Source organism: Argentina silus (genome assembly GCF_951799395.1).
Source record: "Argentina silus genome assembly, chromosome: 16".
NCBI lineage: Eukaryota > Metazoa > Chordata > Actinopteri > Argentiniformes > Argentinidae > Argentina > Argentina silus.
The window spans coordinates 3,327,674-3,355,173 of record NC_139670.1 but is presented as its reverse complement, the minus strand read 5'-3'; the positions used below and the strand labels follow the sequence as shown (position 1 = coordinate 3,355,173).

Genomic DNA, 27,500 nt, shown 5'->3' with positions numbered 1-27,500 from the left:
GGAGACCTCACCGGACCGTGCCTCACCTCCTGGGCTGAGGGCTTCAGGGGGGAAGGGGTGTTGCCCATCTCCGTGTGTGGGGGCTCAGGGCTGCTCCATGTGAACTCGATGGTGCATCATGCCTGCAGTATGTGGCTGTGAGGACCTCTAACTTCAGGGTTCACACAGCTGGGGAGAGAAGGCCGCTGCAAGAGTTTCTAACTGTCGGAACCTTTCTGTAGCTATCCCAAACCCCTTGTCACATATGGCCCTGAGTGTGTGTGTGTGTGTGTGTGTGTGTGTGTGTGTGTGTGTGTGAGAGGGGGGCTGTTTTCTGTCTGGATCCCACCCCGGTGATCTCCCCCTTATATCATCACATCACAGGATCAGAGAGGACCAGGCACTAGAACCACTAGAAACATCTGCCAGCCCTCCACACACACACACACACACACACACACACACACACACACACAGCATTCCAGGCCCAAACGCATGTCAGCCATTTTATCTCTCACACACCTCGACCGCGATCCAGTGTGAAATAAATATTGTCCGTCTCGCAGCCGGAGCGAGGCGACTGAGACTTACTCAACACTTTCTCCTTACAGGCGCACACACACACACACACACACACACACAGACACACACCACACTCGCACAGACATACACACACACACACCCGCACTGACACACACACACACACCCGCACTGACACACACACACACACACACACGCACTCACACACACACACACACTCACACACACAAGCACTGACACACACACACACACACACACATGCGTGAGAGTTTCGAGCGACACTTTGTGCACACATTTAGCAAATAAAGGATTCAAGTATGGGAGTCATGTCCTCTAACTCCACATGCATGTCAATCAAACATGTTTATGAAAAGCCCGACCTCAGTTCAATAAAAGTAACATAAGTTAAAACATCAGTGTTTGTGAAAAGCCCGCCTCAGTTCAATAAGAGTACATAAGTTAAAACATCAGTAAAGCTATGGCTTCAGATGCTCTAGCCTCGGGGGAGAGAGAGGGAGAAGGGGGAGAGGGAGAGAGAGGGGGGGGAGAGAGACAGACAGAGAGAGAGAGAGAGGGAGGGGAAGACAGAGAGAGAGGGGGGGGAGAGAGAAGGGAGAGAGAGGGGGGGGAAGAGAGACAGACAGAGAGAGAGGGAGGGGAAGACAGAGAGAGGGGGGGGGAGAAGGGAGACAGACAGAGAAAGGGAGAGAGAGGGCGGAAAGAGAGAGAGAAAAAGAGGGGTGAGACAGAGAGAGAGAAAGAGGAGAGGGCGAGTGTGAGAGAGAGAGAGAGAGAGAAGCTGGCCCTCCTCAGCCCCCCTACTTGCCCGTGTGTGTGATTGTGTGAGCTGCTGCCAGAGATGGCCTCCCCTCCTGTCCAAGTGTCAGCCTGCCAGAGCCATGCTGAAGGCTCTGGACTGTTTCATATCTCACAGACCACTCTCTCTGTCTGCTTCCAACCTTTCATTCTCTCCCTCATTATCTCTCTCTCCTCCCTGCTCTCTCTATCATTCTCTCTGTGTCTTTCTCTCTCTCTCTCTCTCCATCTTGTCCTTGTTCTCACTCTCTCTCATCTTGTTCTCTCTCTCTCTATCTCTCTCTCTCTCTTTCTCCTCTCTATCATCCTCTCCTCCTCTTGCTGTGTTCTGCTCTGCTCTCTCTCTCGTCTGCTTCAAAGATCTCTCTCTCTCTCTCTCTCCCCCCCTCTCTCTTCCTCCTCCATTCCATCTTCTCATTAACCCCCCGCCATGCGTTCCGTGTCACCAGGCGTGTTGGAGGACTGTAATCTGGTAAACCGGTTCTTCAGGACCGCGGTGAGGGGCCGCAGCATAGCTCACATAGCGCCCATGCTGCCATGGCACCACCGTGAGGCGTGGCGACCAGTACCAGACGCCATGGGCTTTGCGCCGCGTCTCGAAATCGCTCAGTCATTTGGGTTTGTCAAACAGTGGGTGTGAGAGAGAGAGTCCACAGTCAGGTTTACACAGCCAGCGCCATGGGGGGGGGGGGGGGGGGGGGTGTTTGGAGGAGGGTTGGTGTATACGGGAAACAGGAGGCCCAGGAGCCCCCCCCCTCCCTCCCTCCCTCCCTCCCTCCCTCCCCTCCTCCTCCGGATGTTTGACTCCCTGTCCCATTCAACCGCCAGTGTACAAACAGGTGACACTGACATGTGATGACTTGGTGTTTTTTTGTTGATGTTTGGTAATGTGTGCACCTGGGTTTCCCTCAGGGGAGGGAGGGAGATGGGGGGGGGGAGGAGGAAGGGGGGGGGGTGGGGGAGAGACAGGTTAGGTCAGCTGACGCTGCTGTGGGGACGATACTGTACAGCTGTGTGTGTGTATGTCTGTCTGCGCGCACAGTTACACACATTTACCTCTTGAGTAAACACACCTATGTGTGTGTCATGGACGTGTGTCTCTCTTCACCATTTCCTCTGACTGTTTGAACGGCGGCTGCCTGCCGGTGTTTGTTCCCTTATGTACAGTTTTTCAGTACTTTATGTACATTCCCAGGTATGGGGTTACTGTTCACACACACACACACACACACACACTCTCACTCACACTCACACACACACACACACACATACACACACACACACACACACACACTCACGGCACCTCTCCTGTGAACGCCCTGAGCAAGGGAAGGCTGAAGTGAATGATGATGATGATGATGATGATGATGTTGTTCTAACCTGCGGTGACATTGTCCTCTCTGACATGAGTGAATCGTCAGAGAGCGGGCCCACACACAGATCCCATTCACACACACTGTCTGTTTCCCCCTTCCTCCTTGAGGAAGGTCTCTGGTGCATGATGTGTGTGCCTGTTTGCTTGTAGGGCTGATGGCTCTCATCTGGTCTCTATAAATGACTCTCTCGGTGGCTTCGTCCGCGTGTCCTGTCCACACACACTGGGACAGCCTGGTCACAGTGGCCCCATAGCTCTTCATTAACTCCCTCGGAATTCCGGAACTCTCACCACCTAGAGAGCCAAGTGTTCTATGTGGTGTCATAATTGCTGCATTTTGGGTGAATAAAGTCACCCTTGGCACTCAAGAATGACAGAAGTTGACAGTTTGGGGCGACTTTATTCCCCCTCGGCACGAAGCGAGCTGGTTAATGACTTCACTCCCCGTCCTAGAGGTGGGCTATACCGTAGTATGAGATGTGTGGACATGGGTTGTTGGTAGGACTGACAGCCCAGCCGGTCCAGATGTCTCCCCTCTCCTCAGGGGAGAGATGTCTGTAGGCTGGCCACCGTGGCCTGGCAGGTCTGTGTACAGCTGGGACAGACTCTGGGACAGACTGGAGGACAGACTGGATGACAGACTCTGGGACAGACTGGATGACAGACTGTAAGACAGACTGGAGGACAGACTGTGGGACAGACTGGATGACAAAATAGATGACAGACTCTGGGGCAGACTGGATGACAGACTCTGGGACAGGCTGGATGACAGACTGGATGACAGACTCTGGGACAGACTGGAGGACAGACTGGAGGACAGACTGGATGACAGACTCTGGGACAGACTGGAGGACAGACTGTAAGACAGACTGGATGACAGACTGGAGGACAGACTGTGGGACAGACTGGATGACAAAATAGATGACAGACTCTGGGACAGACTGGATGACAGACTGGATGACAGACTGTAGGACAGGCTCTGGGGCAGACTGGATGACAGACTGTAGGACAGACTGGAGGACAGACTGGAGGACAGACTGGAGGACAGACTGGATGACAGACTGGAGGACAGACTGGAGGACAGACTGGATGACAGACTGGATGACAGACTGGATGACAGACTATGTGCCGGCGCCATTATCTCTCACTCAGACAATACGGCACTGCAATCCCTATAAGACACGCTGTGTGTGTGTGTGTGTGTGTGTGTGTGTGTGTGTGTGTGTGTGTGTGTGTGTGTGTGTGTGTGTGTGTGTGTGTGTTTTTAACATCACTATTAATCACTCTGTGATATAAAGGCCAGATATCTTCCTCTACTTCCCCCTCAGGAACAGGAAATGCCTCCCTGTGGCCTGTTATCAATTGAGCCCTCTCACTGTGTGTGTGTGTGTGTGGTTGGTAGATCACGTTCTTGGGTTGTGTCTTTGATGCCCTCCAGGGTCTGGCAGCTGTACCCTCTCTCTCCTTCTCTTTGGTCTCGCCTCTGTTTTCCGCCCGCCCTCATCATCTGGCAGATAATTGTCCCTGCTGCGGTGTGTGTGTGTGTGTGTGTGTGTGTGTGTGTGTGTGTGTGTGTGTGTGTGTGTGTGTGAGAGAGAGAGAGAGAGACACCGTGTGTGTAATCAGAAGCAGGTCCAGCCCCAGCCATAGCTTCCGGTGCAGCCCCCCCACCCCCCTTTCAGTTTTACACCCATGTCCATCCATCAACTGGTGCTGTAAACCTTCAGTCCTCTGTCTGAGGTTCAGGGAGAGAAGACAGTCGAGAGGCAGAACCTGTTTCCATCACAGAGGCAGAGTACAGTAGACACACAACCTACAGCTGATCCTCTCTCTTTATGACTGTTTAAACAGCATTTAACTCACCAACTGCCACCTAGAGTGTTCCAAGTGTTCTATGTGGTGTTTACCTAGCAACAACACTTTGATTGGCTACAAAATGAAGCATCATCATTTATGGATTTTTGGTGAATAAAGTCACCCTTGGCTCTCTAGAATTGACAGTTTGGGCGACTTTATTCACCCTCGGCACTAAATGAGTTAATGGACTGTTTTGGCGTTTTAGTGTTCGTGATCGGATCAGATTGACGTTTATGCCAAGTTGGTCTGTCGTGCTGAGAGCTAGGTTGGTAGCCAGGAAGTGACTGTTGTTGCGCAGGAAGTGGTTAAGTCATCAGGCCGTCGTGTTCCAGTGTCAGTTTGATTTAAAGAGTTGTTCTGGCACTCCATCACTCTAAACAGACCACCTCTGACCTCTACCTGTCCCTGTCGGTGAGAGACACACACACACACACACACACACACTCTCTCTCTCTCTCTCACACACACACACACACACTCTCACATACACACACACACACACACTTTCACATACACACTATCTCTCTCTCACACACACACACACACACACACACACACACACACATCATAATTGTTGAAAGCCACAGGGTCCATTGCTGTAACACACAGGAGGTTTTTGAGCGGAAATCATGACAAGGGGCTGAGAGGCCTGTTGATGTGAACCAGATGATCCCACTAGGAACTGAAAGGCAGAGCAGTGAGGAAGGAGAGGAGAAGCAGACTAACTGTGTTAAATGACACCACAGAGACAGGCAGAGGACCACAGAGACAGGCAGAGGACCAGAGAGACAGGTAGAGGACCACAGAGACAGGCAGAGGACCAGAGAGACAGGTAGAGGACCACAGAGACAGGTAGAGGACCACAGAGACAGGTAGAGGACCACAGAGACAGGCAGAGGACCACAGAGACAGGTAGAGGACCACAGAGACAGGTAGAGGACCACAGAGACAGGCAGAGGACCACAGAGACAGGCAGAGGACCACAGAGACAGGTAGAGGGGGCCATAGAGACAGGTCGAGGACCACAGAGACAGGTAGAGGGGGCCACAGAGACAGGTAGAGGGGGCCACAGAGACAGGTAGGGGGCCACATTGGAGCTGGCCGAGGGGCTATGACATCCACATCACATCTGGGTTCCTCGGAGGACGAGGAGCCAGGAGAGGAGAGAGAGGAGAACACACTAGGGCTGTTGTGTTTGGAGATGTATGCACATGCACACACACACACACACACACACATATATACACATATGTTTACACACGCATAGCTAGCTAGCTCACAGGGAGGGAGGGGGGGGGAGCAGAGCACAGACAGAGAGGTCCGTTATGTGAGTGTCAGGAGTGTTCACGTGCAGTTATTGGAAACTCAGTTGATTCTGCTTTTTATTTGACCAGCGGTGCTGAGAGCTCAGGGGCCTGGTCCTGCCTGAGGGCCTAGTCCTGCCTGAGGGCCTAGTCCTGCCTGAGGGCCTAGTCCTGCCTGAGGGCCTAGTCCTGCCTGAGGGCCTGGTCCTGCCTGAGGGCCTAGTCCTGCCTGAGGGCCTGGTCCTGCCTGAGGGCCTAGTCCTGCCTGAGGGCCTAGTCCTGCCTGAGGGCCTAGTCCTGCCTGAGGGCCAACTCTGCTCAGCATAGCTCTCTTCTGCTCTGCTCTGCTCTGGTCTGGCTGCAGATGCAGCTCTCTCTCTCTCTTCCTCTTTCTTGCTCTCTCTCTCTCTCTCTCTCTCCCACTCCCTCCCTCCCTCCCTCCCTCCATCTCTCTCTCGCGGCCCCTGACCTCCTGACGTGTTTCCTGACCCGGGAAATAGAATTAACACCTCAGCCTGAGCCCTGAGTCCCACAGCCGTGTCCACAGCTGTGCTCAGCCCAGGCCCGGCCCAGTTCAGCCTACCCTACCCCACCCCAGGCCTGGTCAGGTCAGGCCACTAGCACAGGACTGCAGAGCAGGGAGGAGAGGAGAAGGAAAGGGGGGAAGACTTTATCGTGCTTTATAGAGGACATAGTTTAGAGAGCGCTTATTTCCCCACTAGGCCAAAGGCAAAGTTTATCACTTTGGGTGGTTGTGCTATGTGGGTCTGTGTTACACAGCGTGGCCAGGAGCCACTGAAACTGAATGAAAAGACATCCGTTATCGAGCCGTCTGTGTGTGTGTTTCTGTCTGTGAGTGTGTTTGTGTGTATGTGTACAGTATCTGTTGTTCTTGTCTGCTTGCCACCTCATCAGTTGTTGTTTATTTCCGTAGTGATGTAATCCCTTGAACCCACTAACTGCCAAAGAATTCCGGAACACTCACCACCTAGAGTGCCAAATGTTTCATGTGGTGTTTACCTAGCAACAATACTCTGATTGGCTACAAAATTAAGCATCATAATTGATGCATTTTTGGTGAATAAAGTCACCCTTGGCACCCTAGAATGTTGACTATTCGGGCGACTTTATTCACCCTCGGCCCTGAATGATTTCAGGAGGAATGCGTAGTGATGGGTTGGACTCTGCTTCACACAGGTGAACTCCTGAGAGCTGGGCCTGTCACATAACTGCATATCTACTCTCAGAGGTTTAGCTTTCCTAAGCAGGCATGGCAGGTCAGGACGATCCATTCCTGGCCCCTGAGGTCTCCTGAGGGGACCCACAGACAGGCCAAGCCAGCAGACAGACTCCCTGTCACAGTTAATGCAAAGACGCTCCCCCCCCCCCCCCCCCCACTGCGCAACTTAGTGGTACGACTCGGTCCCAGAGGCCTCAAGCAAAATATAAATGTACTCTATATGAAATGTATTACTGACCACAAGGGTGTTTTAAAATGTGGAGGTTTTCCGATGTCAAACGGGCAGTAAATTAAGCGGGGGGGGGGGGGGGGGGGGAGAAGAGAAAAGTGGATTATCTGTTTATTAGTTATTTTATGCGGGCCATATTTCAGAAGTAATGGATCTTGATCTGTCTGTTTTCTTCATTAAGGCGCTTTCTCGTACACACACACACACTTTTACACACTCACACACACACACACACACACACTCACACACACACACACACACACACACACACGCACGCAGATTAGCCGGTTCCTGCGTTTAAGCGCCCCATGTGTTTGCGTTTTAGTCACACATTGCCGATCTCTGGGGGGCACTTTGAAGCAGACTCCCCCGTTGTAGATCATAAAAAGTAGAAAAAAATAAGTAGTTTTTCACATAATTGTCCCCCTATGTACCCCAGCCCTCCACCCCACCTTCTACCCCTCCACCTAGCCCCCCACTCTGCAAGTGAAGGGGTCGGCCCAGTGTGTTCTGCACATAGGATTCTTCATGATCATGGCTTCTTCAGCTCAGTTCAGCTCAGTTCAACTAAGCTCAGTTCAGTTCAGTTCAGTTCAGTTCAACTCAGTTCAGCTCAGCTCAACTCAGTTATATATGTATGCCATTTAGCTGACGCTTTTATCCAAAGCGACTTACATTGCAGAGTGCGTACATTTCCACAACCTTAGCGTTGTTAGCGCCATGCTCTATCAGCTGAGCCACAGAGGACCGCAAGTTCAACTCAGTTCAGCTCAACTCAGTTCAGCTAAGTTTAACTCAGCTCAGCTCCCTTCACATTGTGGCACTGCAGATGTTTGTGAAGGAGGAGGTCCGTTACCCTGTGTTGTTTACAGAGACCGTCTGCAGAGCTGTCTCCTTTCACCCTCCCCACACAGCTGCTTCCCCACCAGCTACACCGGAGGTTGGGGTCTTAGTCTTTACTTCGAGGACACGGTGGATCGATATATATACCATACAGCCCATATGTGGGGAAAGTCACTGTGGAGCATTGTTAGGTGTGTGTAGTTCTGGGTTGTGTGGCCGTGTGAATGGGTTGTGGAGTGGTGGTGTCTCTGTGTGTGGGGTGGGGGGGGGCGCGGCAGCTTAGGGAATGGTGTGGTAGGATTATTGGTTACAGAGCACACTTGAAAGGCCTCTCCGTCTCTCTGAAGATGAGCTCGCTCTGTGTGTGTGTCTGTTTGTTTGTGTGTTTCTCTGTGTCTGTGTGTGTGTGTGTGTGTCTGTTTATGTGTGTGTCTGTTAGTTTGTGTGTGTGTCTGTGTCTGTGTCTGTGTGCGTGCGTGCGTGCGTGCGTGCTCTCCATTAACCCCATACTCTCTATCTTTCCTCCACAGTACTTTGAAGTGCCCTTCGACTCCAACATGAGCCGCACCAAGAACAGACCCCTGGTCAGAGGACAGATCAGGTACTCCTCTACACTCTCTGAGTTTGACTCCTGGTGTCTGGCTCATGTCACACAGTCTTTAGAATGAGAGTTTTAAATACTGTACTAAATAGTGCTTACCTGAAGATATTTATTTATTTAATTAATTAAATGTGACGCTTCACTCCTCCTACTTTCCCGATATATCTGCTGCTAGCGCTCTAGTATGGAGAAACGCTAGTAGGCAGTGCCCTACTAGGTAGGGTACAAATGCGTGCCGTCCTATCCCGTCCCATGCCTTACCGTACTCTATAATGGAGAAACGCCATAACATTGCAAATTCAAAGTGTTCCGGAGTTCTGTGGCAGTTGGTGAGATGAAACATATTTGACTCAGGTCAGACATTCTCCCTCTCACGGCCAACTGTCACTGCTGAGCCATCTCCATGGGCTGCCAGGTCCAGTGATTGCTCTATCTGTGTGGTGGATGCATTACCCAATGTCAGAAACAGGATCCTGGCCCTTGCTGTAATGACAGCTGTGTGTTATATTGCGGGTCATATTGTAACCTCGGGGAGCACCGTGGGTACACCTTAAATAAACCAGTAGCTCTGAGCTGGCGTCAGGTGCGATCACGTTACAGATTTTTCCTCCATTAGTTCTGGTACCAGGACGGGCTAATAGAAGTTCATAGTCCTGGGCCAGGTAGGCCCGGCGCTGCCAGGGCCAGAAATAGCATGGCAGTGGCAGGAATGGGGCGTGGTGTCCACACCTGCCAGGTGTAACGTGACCCCCCTTGGCAGGGTCGACATAGTGGTGTAGTGTACCTGCCCTCTCCTCTCCTCCTCCCCTCCCTCTCTCCGCTCCCCCCCCCCCCCCCCCCCCCCCCCCCCCCCCCCCCTCTCTCTCTCCACTGTTTAGATGGCTGATAACCTTTCTATTCGGGCTCAGCCAAGCGCAGGTGGATGCTACGCTAGGCTAAATCTGACACAGTAACAGGATACCCCCCCCGGCCACGCTCTGCCTGCTAGTAGTAGTACCACCCTGGTGTGGGACACGTGAGCTCATCACATACACAAACACACACGCACACACACACACACAGCCGAAGTACGTGCACACACACACACACTCGGAGCCGACGGACACACGCACACGCACACAGCCCTGCCAGGCCGCCCTCCCTTCCTCCCTCTCCTCCTACCTGTTTGCTGGCAGGGGCCACCTCAGCTCCCTATCTCTCCTTTCTGTCTCAGGATGACAAAGGGGATGGATGTGTTGATGAGAGAGTCCAGAGTCACTTACCACTACCAGACCTATCCAAACAAAACCAATTCAACCAGACGGACCTTTATCCCCGTCTGCTGGCCCAGAACACGCTAGGAACACTGGGAGCTAGCCCGCCTAGCAGATCTCAGGGGTAAATAAGAAGTCTCCTTCCATAACACTGAGATAGGGAGCGCTGAACCCTGACCCCGGACAGTATCTGGTCACGTCCTCACAAATTCCTCAGTGACACGTTGTTTAAAGGGACACTCGTCTTGTTGAGTTTGCGATTTAGGATGTTCCGCGCTTCTCCAAACAGTCTCGTTTTGTTTTGTTTTTCGTTGGGGGGGGGGGGGGGGTTGGCCCTGTCCCTCGGTCCCCGTCTTGTTAGCCTAATGCTGTCAGTGCTGTTGACGTGACGGAGGAGAAGCCTGAGTGTGACACACACACACGTACACACACACACACACACACAGCGTAACCTGTGGGGTGACTGGAAACAGCTGGATGGCGGCGGTCTCTGTCAAACAAACCTCTCAAGCGGCTCTCACATTCCGCACATTCTCTCCGTCCTCCCGTTTCCACGCGGACGGGAGAGATGGAGTTGACGAGGCCTAGCGTTGTCATGGCGGCCAGAAGGAACCGCTCTGGTTGAAGGGTGGCATGACGTACCAAATGTGGGGCTTTTCATCCCCGGTGTGATATCTTCTACCCGGGCAGGGAGATCGTCCTCTTGTTGTCGTCGCAGGGAGATGAGGTCATCCTCTGTTGTGGCGGGACGTTGAAGGGGACATTGTTTGAGGTCGGTGCATGCGGTGGTCCTGGATGTGACCCAACTCAGAGAGGGGATGAGAGGGAGGAATTCTCGCCCATTCTCCTCACCACCACAATCATCATCTCCAGCACCCCCACCCCCACCCCCCCTCTCTCTCTCTGAATGTGGATTGTATTTTGATACAACAGAGAGACATTCCTTTGAGTAGGAACAACTCATTGGTTTAATAAGAAAGGTCTGGGTGCCTGAGACATCTCAACCCCCCCCCCCCCCCCCTCTCTCTCTCTCAACCCATCACTCTGAACCCCCCCAACGATACTCTCTCGCTTGCATTGTGTCCTCTGCTGTCCCCCTCTCACTTGAGCTTGGTGAAGGGCTCTTAAGGTTTTAAAGCCGAGACCCTGGACTCAGTTTGCGGAGGGTCACTCAGATGGTTTCTTGTTGACGTAACCCCACCAACGTTATGACTGGGTTTGTGTCAAACTTTAAACAAAGCCCAGATAAACCCCGGCCCATGCCCTGGAGACGCACTCAGAGACCCCCTCTGAGGCAACCCAAACCTTGCCTGCCTGCCACACACACACACACACACACACACACACACACACACCCCACCCACCGCACCACCGCCACATAAAACAGACATAATACCACTAATCATATTAATACCCAATCTCCCGTGCAGCACCGCCACCAAAGAGCTAAAAAGGGCCTGCGTTTGGTCAAGATCATCATCATCCCCCCCTCTCTAATTTATAGAGTATTTACTTGTGAATTTGAACCAGCCCCCAGAGTCGCCGGAGTCTCTGCTTTTGATAAAAGGCTTGAGGGGGAAGAGGAGGAGGAGGAGGAGTAGGAAGAGAGGAAAGGAAAGGAAAGGAAGTGTTCATCCGGTTGAAAGCTGGAGCCTGTGTGGTGGTTTTGCTCGGAGGTTTTGATCTCGAGCGTACGCCAAACTCTTTGTCTTGCAGGGCTACTTTTATCCCTGACAAACGCTTATCAGATGAGCTCCCCTCCTAAGCCCCCCTCCTAAGCCCCCGTTTTCAGACTGAGCGTCGCTCCACAACCGCAAACTGTCTCCGAGTGTGTGTGTCTGTGTGTCTGTGTGTGTGTGTGTGTGTCTGTGTGTGTGGGCCAGCATGTGTGTGTGTGTGTGTCTTTGTACATGTGGAGCTATCATCATCTTATCTGTGATCTCCTCAAGCCCACATGTCTTCATCATACCATTGTTCTTTTTTTTCTTTTTTGATAGGGGGAGGAAGGGGGGGGGGGGGTCATAGTTGTTCTAAGTTGGTGATTGAATGATTGTTATATTTTGTTCTCTGTCTACACTGACAAAGAAAAATGGTATGGTGATAGGCCTAGACTTTGATTGTTGTATTAAACACATCTTTCTCTCCCTCCCATTATCTCCTCCCTTCCTTCCTATCTCTCTCTGTCTCTCTCTCTCTCTCCCTCCCCTCTCTCTGTCTCTCTCTCTGTTTCTGTGTCTCTCCCTCCCCCCCTCTCTCTCTCCCCCTCCGTCAGCCCTCTCCATGCGGTGTCCTTTGCCGCGGCCTGTGGCGTTCCAGGGGTGACCCTGCTCACCCTGGCGGTCAACCCCCTCACAGGCTTCCTGGGGGCCCTCAACATCCTTCTGTACACCTGCTGTTACACCCCCCTGAAGAGGCTGAGCATCACCAACACCTGGGTGGGGTCCGTGGTGGGGGCCATCCCCCCCATGATGGGCTGGACGGCCGCTACGGGTGCTTTGGACCCGGGTACGGTACCGACGGCTCCTACTGGGTCCTACGGGCCTCTTTCTTACAGTCCAGCACCATTAGTACTCCTGTGTTTCATACATGTGTGGTGTTTCTCAAGCGTACAGGACCGCAGGGTTCTCCCCCAGGATTGCGTTATCAAAACCCGACCTGCGTTTATTCACGTCCAAAATGCTTTCGTTTTTTTAACAACGATGCCGTTGGCGATCAAAGATGAGTTATTCTTTATCATTACGAAAACATATAGTTTAGTTGTCCTTCTAATGTTTACACGGTGACGCCTCAAAGTTCGCAGCGTGACGCAGCGCCGGTCTTACATTCTTTTGGGGAGAACGCCGGGCGGCGTTACAGTGCAACAGGAAGGGGTCGCTCCTCGGGCCGGGCGACAGTACAGCCATGACTCATGATATGAAACACCGCGGCTCATGTTTCACTGTTGGAGTGGTCCCGTTTATGACAAGCTGTACAAACTCAACTATTCTGGTAAATGGGGGATTGAGGAGAATGGAATGATACACCCATATTGTTTCGGAATCGGGTTTTTTTTCCTCTCTCCTCTAGGCTCATTTTGAGGCCGGGGCCAGCTTGTAATGTGTCCTGGGTTAGGGTTAGGTTCATACAGTATGTCCATATTAGGCGCTGTAGACTCTGTAGGCCGTTCTAGGGTAACGCAGTGGTGTTCACTCCAGGTCTGACCAAAGTTAACTCTAATAAAACTTGCTTTGAATGTGAAAAGGTCGAGGCGGCACCTAGTCAAGACGTTCTGTATTTAGCCACAACAGCTAGTCGGGAGGAGATGGTGTTTATCAAATGTTGCTGAAACATGCTGTGCGGTCATTCCCAGAGGAGCGCGGGGAGACCGGAAAGCGTTCCCGTTTCTTGCCTTTGTGCATGTTTTAAGCGATCCCCGTCCGTCCCTCGCCTGTGGTCTCCACTGCACTGCGGCAAGTTCATTATTCAAATCCAATACCTGCAGCTTGGGTCGCGGAGAGTCCATCGCCACGATGTTTATCCGACTCACTTAACTTCCGCTCCGTCTTTTTTCACAACTGCTGCAGCCCCGACACGCAGCACAAGCAGAAGTTATGGTTATGTCACCAGAACCTCTGTGACCGGACCCCCGCGATGGGCCGCTTTATTTACATCCAACCCAGAATCCCACGCTGTTTGTGCGGAGGCAGAAGTGGATGAGGAAGACGGAGGGAGGGGGTGGTGGCGGGGGGGGCAGGCGGGGGTCTCTCTGTTGATGGTTTGGCAGACATGTTAAGTGTCCCGTTATGGCAACTGTGAAATATGTTTTGTGCAGACGTGTAAATGTACACAAGTTTACATCGACTCTGCCAATGTTTTCCGGGGCCTCTCTCGACAAAAAAAAAGTGAATCGTGAATCGAATCTTATGGGCCTTTTCATGGCTGGAGTGAAAGCGTTTTGTTTTGGGGGGTTTTTTGCCGTTTTTTTATCGCCATTGAACGTCGACTGGCTTTCGGGTCGGTGGCCCTGCTGAGTTCGCTGGTTTCATGCTTCGTTTCAATGCCATTCAAAAGGCGTTTCTATTGAGTTTTTGCCTATAGCTATGACATGGGACATGACATACCCACTGAGACAGTGAACAGAGGGCTGTTGAAGGGCTTAAAGAACAGATGAATATATAGTGAATGCCTGTTGACAGTTATGGTCACCCAGACCCCCTTTTAGACCTCCCAGTTGACCTCCCACTGGTCACTGCTCCTCTCCCATGTACATTCTACAACTTCTAGAAGGTTCTCTCCTGAGTCCTGTTGGTGTTTTGAGAAGTGTGTCAGGTTAGACTGGAGATGTTTACAATGCACTGCAGCTGTGCTATGCTATGCTGTGCTATGCTATACTGTGCTATGCTATACTACGCTGTGCTGTGCTATGCTATGCTACGCTGTGCTGTGCTATGCTATGCTACGCTACGCTGTGCTATGCTATGCTACGCCAAGCCACGGCTCTGCTCCCCAGCGCTGTGTTTCCCTCAGGGATTTGCGCGCACATGTTTACTAAACGCAGGACGAGCATACTGAGACAATAGAAACCCTGTACGTGACGCTCTGCTGCCCCCACGGCGGCGAGGCCTTTGTGCGGTCTGTCGGTCTCCTGTTTCGGCTGTTTCTACCGCTGCTCGGTGAGCGTTTGCAGATGCACACACACAGCCCCGTCCTCACGCTCCACCCCCATGGGCTGTTTGTTGCCTCCACACAGGATGTGAAACGAGAGCCTTGGACGCATTTTCGGAGAAGAAAAAAAAACACCATGGCCGTGTGAAGGAAAGTCAGTGTAGATATGTTTGTCGATCTGCCCCCTCGTTCTCATGTTCAGCAGCCTGCTCACCTGCCAGGCCTGTGTGGTGTAGAGAGGTTCGTTGGGGAGCCGCCGGCAGATCAGATATTCAGGCAGAAAAAGTGTTTGATAGTCATATCCTGTTTAAAGATGTAGTCGAAAAGAGACCTTTCTTTGAACCCCCATACTTAGCTAAATCTATTCATTAATTCTCTTTTCTCCTTTCTCTCTCTTTCTCTCGCTCTCTCTCCTCCCCCTCCTTCTCTTTTATCTCTTTCTCTCTCTCTCTTCTCCCTCTCTTTCTTTCCTCTCGCTCTCCTTCTCTTCTCTCTCCTCCCCCTCCTTCTCTCTATCTCTCTTTCTTCCCTCTCGCTCTCCTTCTCTTCTCTCTCCTCCCCCTCTCTCTCTCTCTAGGTGCTCTGTTGCTGGCGGGCTTCCTCTACTGCTGGCAGTTCCCTCACTTCAACGCCCTGAGCTGGAACCTGCGTGAGGACTACTCCAGGGGGGGCTACCGCATGATGTCCGTGACCCACCCGGGGATGTGCAAGCGGGTGGCCCTGCGCCACAGCCTGGGCCTGGTCGGCCTCTCGGCCCTGGGGCCCGTCCTGGACGTCACCACCTGGACCTTCCCCCTGGTCACCCTGCCCATCAACCTGTACATCAGTTACCTGGCCTTCCGCTTCTACCGCAAGGGCGACCGCGCCAACGCCCGCAAGCTCTTCTTCTGCAGCCTCTGGCACCTGCCCATGCTTCTGCTGCTGGCGCTGACCTGTAAGAAGGCCCGGCGGGACCAGGGGGGTCCAGACCCGGCAGTACCGTCCTCCACCGCCTCCCTTGCCCTGCAGAGCTAACTTCCAACAGACCTGTCTTCTGTCTACTGGCCGTGCTCTTCTTTCACCCTCACCGTTCTGATGGAGATATCCTCTTCTTATGCCCCCCCCCCCTCTCTCTACCACTGTTATGTCATGAGAGGGGGAGCAGGGACACACATCTTTTCATCCGTGTGTGTGTTTATGGATAGTTGGTGCTGACAGCAATGTCATACTCTCAGGGGAAGGGATGGAACTCAGCAAACATGGCTGACGTGGTTTATCAACGAAAACTAAAACAAAACAACAAAAAAACACAGAAATCGTGAAATCCCTGAGTTCTGTCAGGTTGTCACTAATCATTCGATGTGTATATATATATTATTATATAGTTATTTATATAGGCTCCTTCTAGTCCCTGTCCATGTTGTACATGACTGTTGTTAAATAATAATAACGTTGTACAGTGTAAAATTGCTCCTATGGATTTGCAATGGGCCCACAATCCGCAAAACGAAACCCATGCATTGTATGGCCACCAGATGATAGCAAGAAGAGCCTATGGAGTACAATGGGCCAATGAACATGTGTCCGATGACTGAAAGGCTGCAGTACAGCATGTTCACTTTAGCAATAGTTTGTGAATCAATATTTTAATGATTGATTGATACCAAATCTAGTAAAAAAGGACGTTTTAAAGCAACTAGCCACTGCACTGAACAACTTATTGATTGTAATTGATTGTTAGTTGGCTGTACGGTAATCATTTCTGATGTCACTTGACTGTAACCATTACTATCCATACCCATGTTGGTGTTTTGCTATTCAGCAAAACTCACTTCAGGATATCCTGTCTGCTACGTACTACTTCTACTCAACACGGTTCAACTTCACCCAACAGGGTCATTTCTTGACTTGTATTTGTGTAAGACACATGAAAGTACACTGTTCGGTTACAATAAAACATGATTAAAGAAAGACTCATCATGAGGCTATTTGATGTCTCTTGTTCTTGATTGTTGTCTAATTATTTCAGACTGTAAGAGTGTGTGTTTGTCACACTCAGAAGACAAGATGAGACATAGTCAGCCAGTACTGTTGTTCACATTAAGCACAATTAAGAGCCAGGTTGATTTAGCCGTTGCTGTCGATTAGGAGTGGGGAGAATTGTTCAGATTATCATCTACATCTTTCTCACCCATACAAACATACCACTATCCCACACCAATTATGCGTGTGGATTAGATGCATTGTTGTCTTAGGCATGGACATGGCTTACTCAATGTAGGCCTACATATTTAACTAGAAATCAGAGCCTTAACTGAACACACTTGTCGTATTAATCTCAGATGAATATCACCCAATATGTTCTGTTTAGCAACAGTCCCTCCCTGCACCTGTCAGCTGAGGCTCCCTTTCCGCTCCTTACCCCTAGTTTTGGTTTTTGGTTACATTTCCATCACCACTTCCATAGAACAATCCCCCACCCCCCGCCCCCCCCCTCCGTCACACACACACACACCCTCCCATAACAAAGGGGGGCTATGGATTTAGCCTAGTCTGGAGGAACAGAAAGGGTGTAATGTCCTCGTAAAGGGTCTGACTAACCGGATACTGTGTTTCATATCAGAGAGAGGAGGGGGGGGGGGGTAGGAAGGCCCAGCTGTTACAGTAGGGTAGAAAAAACCCACCCCAACCTGTGTGTAGATTGAATATCAGTGCCAATCGTGAACGCCCCAACCCTGATGGCCTGTCACATTTACGACATCCGTCCCTATACGGGCCAGCAATGGCCCTGAGGAGCGGACCCCACTCAGACACGGCCGTGAAAGGGGTCTGACTCTACCCCCCTCCCCCTTTACCCGACTGGGGTTCCCCCCCTCTCCCATAGCCCTGGAGTCGACTTCACTCTCCGTGTCAGATGTGGTTAGGACCAGGCGTCCAGTACTCTGCTCACCTGTTGCCTCTGTGACAAGTGTATTGGCTGTGAGTCATCATGGCAGGCAGCTCAGGCCTCCTCCCCGCCTGGGGCTGGGACTACCTCTTATCCCACTTGGGCTCTGTTGATGGATTTGGCCACGCTAGAGGCCTTTGGTCTTCACCTGCGGTCTTGTTAACAGGTAAATGATATCCTCCTTTGAGGATGGAAACTGTATCTGGAATGAAAAGCATGAGGGGAGGCTGTTCTGAAACGGAGTTGTTCCTCAGTTGTCTTTGGATGTGCTTTTCTTTTGACTGTATACGTCCCACCAGCACAACTGTTAGGGCTGTAACTCAAAGTCGATTGATTATTCTACATTTATAAATATATATATATATATATTAATTATTTCTTATTTATTTTTTGACTGTTCCAATGTATACTAGTATTTCATTTAATCATTTTGTGTTTCTTTGGTTGAAGGTTAGGGAGTTTATCAAAATCCATTTCATGCCCAAGCAGTTTTTCATGAGTAAGAATTTCCTTATTTCATTCCAAAGTGATGCATGCACAAGAATTAATTTCTAGGGAGTTTTTCCTATCCAGCACTGTCAGTGACGTCAGTCTTTAAATCACACATTTATTCCCCTCTCAGATTTGAAGGCACAAGGGAGTGCAGGCTCTTGCCAGAGTCAACAACAAAGAGTGAAATATGCATTGGTAAACATGCAAAACTCCCCGTCCAGACATCCACACTGGAACCCATGCTGGTTTTTATGTCCATTGTGGCCGAACATCTGCAGCCCCTTTGGGATCTGACGGGAAAAAAGCTCGAATTCCCGTCCAAACTTAGCTGGATATACCGCTATGAAACCGAAGGACAATGGGTGACCTTCATACCACCTTTTAAAGTTACTATAACAAAATGCTCTTCGGTTTCTGTGCATTTGAACTGGGATCCATCAATGCAATTTGGCAGTCGAGTTCACGAGTGAAAGCTGTTACAGAAAAGGGGATCGAATGTTTCCGTTTTATTGGGAAATAAATAGCTTTTGTGGCCGTTTTTCAACTTTTTTCAAACTATAGTGGAGGCCATACGGACGGGAAAGGACTGTGCATATTGTTGAATATTAAGTGCCTCATAATGTCATAAACAAAAATAATTATCTTGTCTTTATCAGATATCACATTATTCGATAACTTCCTATCTACAGTAGAGAGATCCAATCCCTAATGGGCTCATAACGGTACCGGGAAATGTTCGAGCATCTGACTGACTTGTTCAGCGTCGGCCCCGAGGCCAGCGGTGTCTGTGAGCGACTCAGACTCGCCATGTAGAAACTTATTGTATGACCGAGGGCCTTCGAATATATTAGAAGTTTTAGTTTAGGGTTAGGGTTAATTTTGTAGGCTACTCTAAAAAGTACTTTTTCATCAATACGGATTGGATTATAAAGTCCCCCATTCTCAGCAAAAGTGTTGAGATCAAGTGGACAAATAGGCTGAAGTAAGACTTTAAAGGCCTCAGAGTTTCAATTCACTTGAAATACTCTATTTGGTTGAATTTTTAAAATGTAATTCCTTCTCAATGGCTCGAAAAGATGTAGGCAAATAGTATAAGTATTATGGTGGCCTTTAATAAAAAATAAAAAAAATAATGATGACCTATACATCCCTATCACAGAAATATCTGCCTTAGGAAATGTGTGTCAAATGCTTATGATATCGATTATAATTGATAACTCTTTTGCAGTCGTTCGCCTTTCTCTTCATTATCGAGAATAAACGGCTTTGGTCCACATTTAGGACACAACCATAACCCTCTCTCTTTTTACACTTATATAATCAGTCTACTACAGGCACTTTTATCGGCCAACACAAGGATAATAAATGCGTATGAATGGACAGAAGTTTGAATAAATTCGCAATAGTGTGTTAAACTGTAACTACAGCCTTTACTAAGCTTGTATATGTTTCCAGGCTCTAGGCGTGTTGGCCTAGGCTTCACGAGAGGCCTAACATGTGCTGGCAGTCTCGAGTCTTTTTCCTCGGTCCACACACGTCTTCCTTGTAGCTTAGGAAATAGAATAAACTTCATACTTAATATTTGTCCAATTCATCTTTGTAGGTAGAAAACGCTAACAAACTATTGTAAAGTAGCCTAATAGAGGAGTGAGAACGAGATTAGTCAGATCAGTTATCTTTCCTTAACAAAAACGTATTTCATATTTAATATCAATAAGCAGGTCCATGAGGGTGAAATATGCCAACGTTAAGCAGGAATAACAGAAATGTTTTTATTTGATCGAATGAATAGCCACCTTGTCAGCGCGAGCAAACTTTGGAGTTGTTGGCAAACGTCATCGAAAGTTTCTACACACACATTTCGTTTACAACTTTCTGCATCGAGTATTTACTTTGAATTTTGGCCAACATGTGGTATTGCGGTAAAACATGCATAATTAACAAACAGATTATGTCTATCTTCGATATGTGAATGAAAAGATAATAAGAAATAATACCTTTATATCGAAATCAAAATTATTGGGTTGAATAGGCCTGTTATAATTTGGGGCAGATTATTGTTATTATTATGATTGTTATTACCATCATTATTAATAATAATATCAACTGCTGATAATTATTAATTATGTATAACCTAATATCATTATTAAGTAGGCCTATTGTTCAATATGTATATATATATATATATATATTAACAACTAAACTTGTATATGTTTCTAGGCTATATATATAATTGTTGTATAGGCATACTGTAATGTAGGCGTATCATCTTTGAGTTGATATTTCATAATTCATGTATAAAAACTGCAAAAAAAAACATTCGAGCAACTTGGCTCCATTTTCTACAACTGTCCATGACTTCTATTTTCAATGGAAGTTTTTTCAATGGAGCAAAGCAGAAAACTGTAAGGATAAGTCTCCCATGAATAATATGGAAGACGATATACGCCTATAGGTTATAATGGAGCTTTTGTGTGCTTGAAATTATTCAAGTTAAACATCTGTAGCCTATACATATGGATAGCACATGGTTTATATATTGATATATGAGCTTGTTGTGATGGAATAATAACGTTGAGGATATGTGCTTCTTGTGATAAATAATATATTCGACACACATAATCCAGAGGGTCCACGTCGACACAGTCCAACCGTTTTATACACCTTCCAAATGCTCAAAGATAAAGCGACAATTTCTCAGCAGTGACCGTTTTCAAAACTTCAGAATCCCCGTAAGAGGCTAATTATCAAGAATCCGATTTAATGTTCCTTCATCCAATAAGAACGTTTAATCACCTCAACGCTGAGGCTCCCACGCGTATGCCCTCCCACACTCTCACGTGATAGGTCCGTTTGTATCAACAAACATCTAGTTATTTAGCTTGCGCGCATCCATTGGCCATTGCTGCTGCCTATCAGACGTATACGTACACGCCTCTCGCTCCTCAAAAGGTCTAGCGCTCGGCAGAAGCGTCTGAACAGCAGTTACGCGGAGGGCTGAGGACGGTGATGCGCGTAAAGAGAGAAGCCTGGGTTGTGGAGTAGCACTGAAGTGCACCAGTCGTCCGCACCAATTTTCCGATTTCTTTGCTGCAGTTATGATGAAAAACTATCGCATGCCATGACTTTTCATTCCTGGATATATCATCCGCTTTTGGCTTAGTTTTTTCTTTTGATTTTGCTTTTATTTATTTTCGTTTTGGCAGATGGCATGTGCGTTTTGCGGGGGTTGTTGAAGTGTCAGTGGGAGTGAGTGGTTTTGGGCAATATGTGTCGCTGGAATATGGTATGCAACCGCAAGGCTTATGGAATATAGCCTGGTTTGTCACAATCTGTATGCGTTCTCATTTGGCCCCGTGAAAAAGAAACTCGCACTGCTCGGCATCATGTTTTTACTCTGGGTATACATGCTGTACTCCTGCGTGGGCTACTGTGCCACTATGCCAAGTTTGGTCGTGGACAATTACCGGGGAAAGGAGACGGGGACGGGTTCCGTGGGCAAAAGGACAGAGAACGGTAGAGCGGACCTCATGTCCCGACTGCTACCCAAACCCCAAACATGGGTGGATATTGAATCCGATTATGATGAGCCATCCGTGAGGACTGCTTCCAGAGACTTGCTCAATAACGAGATTGAGGTGGACAGAGCCGAGGACTGGGACGAGATGAGGGGGGAGCAGAGAGCTCCAGAGCCGAGTTCGATGTCGAGTTTCTCCAACGGCTCAGGAAGCAAGAAGCTGCCGCAGGCGATTATCATCGGTGTGAAGAAAGGAGGGACGCGCGCTCTGCTCGAGTTTCTCCGCGTGCACCCCGACATCAGAGCCGTGGGAGCCGAGCCGCACTTCTTCGACCGGAACTACGAGAACGGGCTGGAGTGGTACAGGTAAACATTTATAAACTAATAAAAACATAGTTTATATTATATTATTTTGGCTGGAGTGGTACAGGTAATTTAAACCAATATTACGCTCAAATTTCATGTGCCTTGAATATGATATTACCTACACATAGGCTACATATCGTAGGCCCCCGCATTAGATTGCTAAGTGAACAAGCAGTTGCTAAGAGTATGAGACTGAGGATGGGTCCATTACTATTCATGATTTTAGGATGTCCTTATTCTGTCGTTTCAGTTTCGTGGTCGCCTATTTCACACAAAGTGCATATTTGATTGATTTAATGGTGTGGCCAATTTAATGCGGTGCCCAACAACAATTAAGACATTCTGATTCACTGTTATTCGGTTTATTTCTCAGCAGGAGAAGTTTAGCTTTAATAAATATTTATGGTAAGCCTTAAACGAATTAATCAATAGCATACTGTATTGAGAGAGGCCCAGACAAATATTGATAATTCTTTATGATAATGCTGATGATATTTGTGTGTTTTTAAAATGCAAATTATTTCTAAACTATATCTTTCATTTCAACTTAATTTGAAGTTTGTTATGCAAATAACAATATTTAGTTTAGTCATGTCAATTTCAAAGGCATATATTGGGATGTCAAATGACAGATTTACTTTGATGCGTATCGACCGCATTTATAGTTCTCAACTGCTTTCTTTTCCATCGATTGGGTTAAGCGACAGGCGCCGGTGATACATTGGGTCATGCTATCATTACGAGGTAGACTAATCTAGGATCATTGAGGGAAACATGATTAGGATTATCATTATTATGCCTTTTGTGTTTGCCTTTCCCTGTTTTATTCCCGGAGTGTATTAGTCTCTGTAAGCAGTTACTCGTAGCCTATGGGCTACACAGCGTGGCGTTTCGACGTTGTGCAGTGGTCTCTATTGGGCACAGCGCAACATTGCAAGTTAACGGTTAACTTTTGAAATTGTCTGCTACATTTAGTTTAACATTACATAATACATTCAGTCAACGTAAACTTGTGCTTTTATAGGATATAATTCAGCATATTTGTTGGCTTTATTATTTAAATAATGAACTAGCCTAAATGATTATGGATGCATTTTATAACTTATTTTTAACAATAGCTAAATGCAATGTTTCTTAAAACAGTTACGGACTGTTTTAGACATGAAAACGGCTCTCTCAAACTTAAAGAACTTCTAAGAAGATTGGTCCTCTCTCCTTCAATACACATACATAATAAATGCACTCGAAAGGAACAGTAATCTACAAGACAATAGCCTTGAGAACAACACTCGAACAAGAACTATTCAAACTCTTCTTAAGAGGGTAGCTAACTAACCTTTATAGCAGTAATTTACATATTTAACAAATAATGAGTGGGATTATTAATACAAAGCCACTGTAGGCTTAAGGAAGAAAAACTTTACCCCTGTCACCAGAATAAATTAAATAAGCCTTCTTAACATTTCTAAATCCTAGCAAAACGAGGACTGCCTTCAAAACTAAGATACAGTACACCCCAGAGCTTTTTTCGTTTTGGAAATATATCCTATAACCTACCCTCTCACTTAGTTCGTGCATAATCGACATTATGAACAATTTACAAGGCAAGTGTGACTCAAACTCGTTTGACTGAGTTTGTTTTAACGGCAGATTCTGAATTTAAACGTCATGTCCAATACACTCGCAGACGGTGACGACTGCGTTAAAGCAATGACAAATCATATCGAATCAATTGATTTCAGTGGGGCATGCACTTCACAGACGGTTTACCAACTTGTCAAAGGGGGATACGACATTTATGGAAGGAATGTGTCCTATTGCCAGTCGAATATGTGTGTGTGTGTGTGAACACTGCCTAGAAAATACATGTTGAAGATCTCAGTAGCCTAGATCTGCATGGGATCCTAGCGGTTTCCTTCTCGCTTTAACCCCGTGGACATTGCTGTAGAAGTTCCCCCTCTCTCTCGTGCCCAGACGAGGGGCAGAACTAATAGCTCATCTGACAAGTTGATAAAAAACAGTTCTGGACTGCATGGCCCTTCTGAATAAACGGATTTGGTCTAGTGTGTGAAGAGCAGCCCGTTAAATATGCGAGGCGCTGAAGGGCCTCAACAAAAGTAGGGCGGAATGGAAGAAAAGCCGAATGGGAAACCTGTGTTAAGAGGGAGGATTTGATTCGAAATAAAAACACTGTCGCCCAATTTATTCAGAGACCCAAGTTGGGCCTTTGAGCTTACTTTGATACCAGCACAACAATGTATTTAATATAGTCCCATTTGAATTTAGCTAAGATATACAACAGTTTCATACCTATCTAATTTATTTCCGTTTCACCTCATTGACTCCATACTCTTCTGGTAAATAAACAACAACACGCTGAGAGAAATATGAAGCAACTGTTGATAACAGTGGTGAGGACAAGATTCATTTCGGTCGATGTTGCAAACTTTGTCTTGACCGATGTTTGTAAAGAAAACACGGCGAGACGCCTGCCTGCTGGCTGTCCCCGTGGTAGGCTCAGGAACGGATTAAATAAACACACATGCACTGGCGTTATCTGCAGCTCTGCTTGGCCTTTACCCGTATGAGGCTTGGCTTTATCAAGTAGACCTATGTATGGGTTGCTTTCGACCTCCACATAGCCTGCAAATGGACTCGAAATCGTTCAGCTTGTCTATCAATTGACGTGGCATATGTAACAATTGAAAGCAAAGTATGGCTATGCACACACACACACGCACACACACACGCACACACACACACACACACACACACACACACACACACACACACACATACACACACACACACACACATACACACACACACACACACACACACACACACACACACACACACACACACACACACACACACACACACACACACACACACACACACACAGGATTGTCCAACAACTGAGTGAAAGGTACAGCTGTTGTATGGACAGAGATGATTATGTATAGAGCTTTTCTTATACGTTCTGGGGGCTCTACTCTTTCTCTGCTCAACCTCTTGAAACTTCACTTTGGGTTTTGAATATTTATTTGTTTTATTTATTTGGCTTATGCAAATATAATTTGTATAAAAGACAAAAGTTATTAGGCTACTGAAAGCTGCTGGCCAAAAAAGCATGTTTTTTTTCTGGCTTAGTTTTAGCAATTTCGTGTCCGAACCTATGCTGAATTCTCATGCAATCGCAGATGGTCTGTGTTGGACACGTTGTGCCGTGACACGCTGAAATTCTATATCTGGGCAGTAGTGTTTAGGCCAGAGACATGCCACACAAACAAACGTAGTTAGTTGTTTTGGTCCCTTCCATTCTGCCTCTCTTCTCCTAATTGTGTATTGTGAAATTTGCAGTCTGGATGTGCTTTAGCAGTAAGACAAACAGGGGTCAGGGAAGCTGACCTGTGCTGTGCTGATGGGAGTCTGCGTCAGAGTGAACCAGCTGGCTGTAGTCCTCCCTGCTTGTGGGAAAAAAAAAAAAAAAAAACATTTTATAAGTGAATCTTTTTGTTTAGAGGGAAGATAAACTAAAAGAGGAGATCATACTTCATTGTTAATACGCCTAAACTTTCCCATTAGTGTCTCATACTGAAGACCGGAGAGGAATCCTGCATTTCCAGACAGAACACAGCGATCTCACAGCATGACAGGATAAGGATGAAACCATTCAGGGAATAGCTTGACTCGGTTGAAGTAAAGTTTATGGAAATATTGCGTTATAACAGGAGGGGTCATTTCTTTTGTAATACAGAGCAAAGTGGTTGTGAAATTCACCTCTCCCTCTGTGTCCATTTGCACAATGCTGTGCCATCAGCTGCAGGAGTGGGTTTGCGCCATCTAGCTCTCTCCCTGGGCCCACGGACACACATATTTACCCCTTGGAATTCCACCAGAAAAATGCAACTTGGGGAAGAACATAAAAAGAGAGGGGGAGGTGGAGGGGGAAAAAAAGGGAAAGAGGAGAGTAGAGAAGTGATAACAGACTTATTGTGAATCCCTGACAGTACTTTGACAGTTTTTATTTGTGTCAAAGACAGACCAATGATTCATGCTTCTGAGCGAGGGCTCTTTGTGTCAGGAGGTACACATTTCCGCTGTGAGGTCATGCATGAACCGGCCTATAAGGACAGAGAGAGAAAGAGAGAGAGAGAGAGAGAGAGAGAGAGAGAGAAGAAGAAGAAGAAGGAGAATTAGGAGAGGAGAGGGAAAGAGAGAGGGAGAGAGAGAGAGAGACAGAGAGAGAGGGAGAGAGAGAGAGAGAGAGAGAGAGAGAGAGAGAGAACTGTGTTACTGCCTAGAATGGAACACAAATGTGGATTTATTACCTCCAAACTTTCTATTGGCACTTGCCACTGTGTGGTGGTGGTGGTGGGGGGGGGGGTGGTTGTGTTTTCTGGCCCACTCTGTAACACATTTTTAATTAGTTACCCAGAATTCATTCTTCATGTCTCACTCTTCTCTCTGGCCGTTTTGCTCTCCCTGCTTGCAGGTTACCGTGTGTACTCTACACGATGTCACAATCTGTCTTTTGCCTAATGACGAAAAATCATACTTACAAGTGACTGTTGTTGACTGCGAATTGCGACTCTAATATAAGTCATTCTGACAGCTTGCGGTGTCCCTGATTCTGTAGTCATACTCCATATAGACGTATTGCCTCTGAAGGGGCTTTGATATGTAATTGCTGTGCTGTGGTTCTTTCTGTCGTGTGATGGCCTCTCATCTTGGCCCTCTCTCTCTGTCAGTCACCTCCCCGCTGCGGGACGCTGCTCGCCTCTGCAGCTCCGCCCTCAAAGTGGTTTATGATTTAAGAAGTAGTTACTGAACACATTATGGCGGTTCCTTTTATAGCTTGTAGGCTCTGGATATGAGGGGTTGGAGACGTTGGGGCTCCCAAGTCCCCCTTGTGTGTTGAACGGGTTATGCATTTCTAGAGTCAATAACTACAGTATGTAATGACTGCGTAATAATCCATATGTCTGGTGTGATCGATCATTGTGATCGATTCAGAGTCTAATTACTTATGTCGATATCTCAGCTACCTTTTGAAACCCTAAAAAATACCACCAATGAGGATGAGGTGCCCTCCCAGCCGTACCAAGTTAATCTCCCTGGTGCGTTGATCAAAGGTTCGGCTTCAGACGAACTGTTGAGGGACGCGAGGGACTGAAATGGCGCCATCCCTGAGCAGGGTGTGTCTGCGGTCAGCCTTTGTCTCTACCCATTCACCCCGTGATAAAGCAGAGAAGGTATAACACTTTAAAAATCGCCAGCGTCGGTTAGGCCCCTCTTAGAAAACACACACAACAAAGGGACAAGTGAACCATTGTTCAAAAAGTGGGGGGGCTTTCGGAAGAAAATCCCGTTCCGCTATCAAACTGGAGATGCTTGCCTGCTCGCTTGCTTTGCGGAAGTCTGTCACTTGAAAGTTCTTATCTGCGGGCCCGGTCCAGCCCCCTGCCACCAGACCCAGACTGGGGCTCCTGTCTGTGTCAGGGACGGTTCTGGA

General features: G+C 48.0%; 2 protein-coding genes across 3 annotated transcripts in view; both read left to right on the top strand.

The window, feature by feature from the left end:
* The window catches only part of cox10 (cytochrome c oxidase assembly factor heme A:farnesyltransferase COX10), an 82,942-nt gene that overhangs the window by 25,602 nt on the left and 29,840 nt on the right, over positions 1-27,500 (top strand). The window contains exons 5-7 of one of the 2 annotated variants that reach the window (XR_014554681.1): positions 8,714-8,784; positions 12,310-12,542; positions 15,259-16,576. Coding sequence is in view for 1 of the 2 variants with exons in the window: in XM_083687956.1 (XP_083544082.1) it covers positions 8,714-8,784; positions 12,310-12,542; positions 15,259-15,695 (741 nt within the window). In the remaining variant the exon portion in view is untranslated. Of the gene's footprint in view, positions 1-8,713; positions 8,785-12,309; positions 12,543-15,258; positions 16,631-27,500 lie in introns of those variants that run through there. The other variant, XM_083687956.1, reaches the window with a different exon arrangement.
* On the top strand, positions 21,210-21,986 carry LOC310817397 (heparan sulfate glucosamine 3-O-sulfotransferase 3B1-like; the record flags this gene model as incomplete). Its single annotated transcript, XM_083687965.1, has 1 exon — positions 21,210-21,986. Exon 1 carries the CDS (start codon positions 21,405-21,407, stop codon positions 21,984-21,986), a length of 582 nt encoding a protein of 193 aa, XP_083544091.1. The 5' UTR covers positions 21,210-21,404.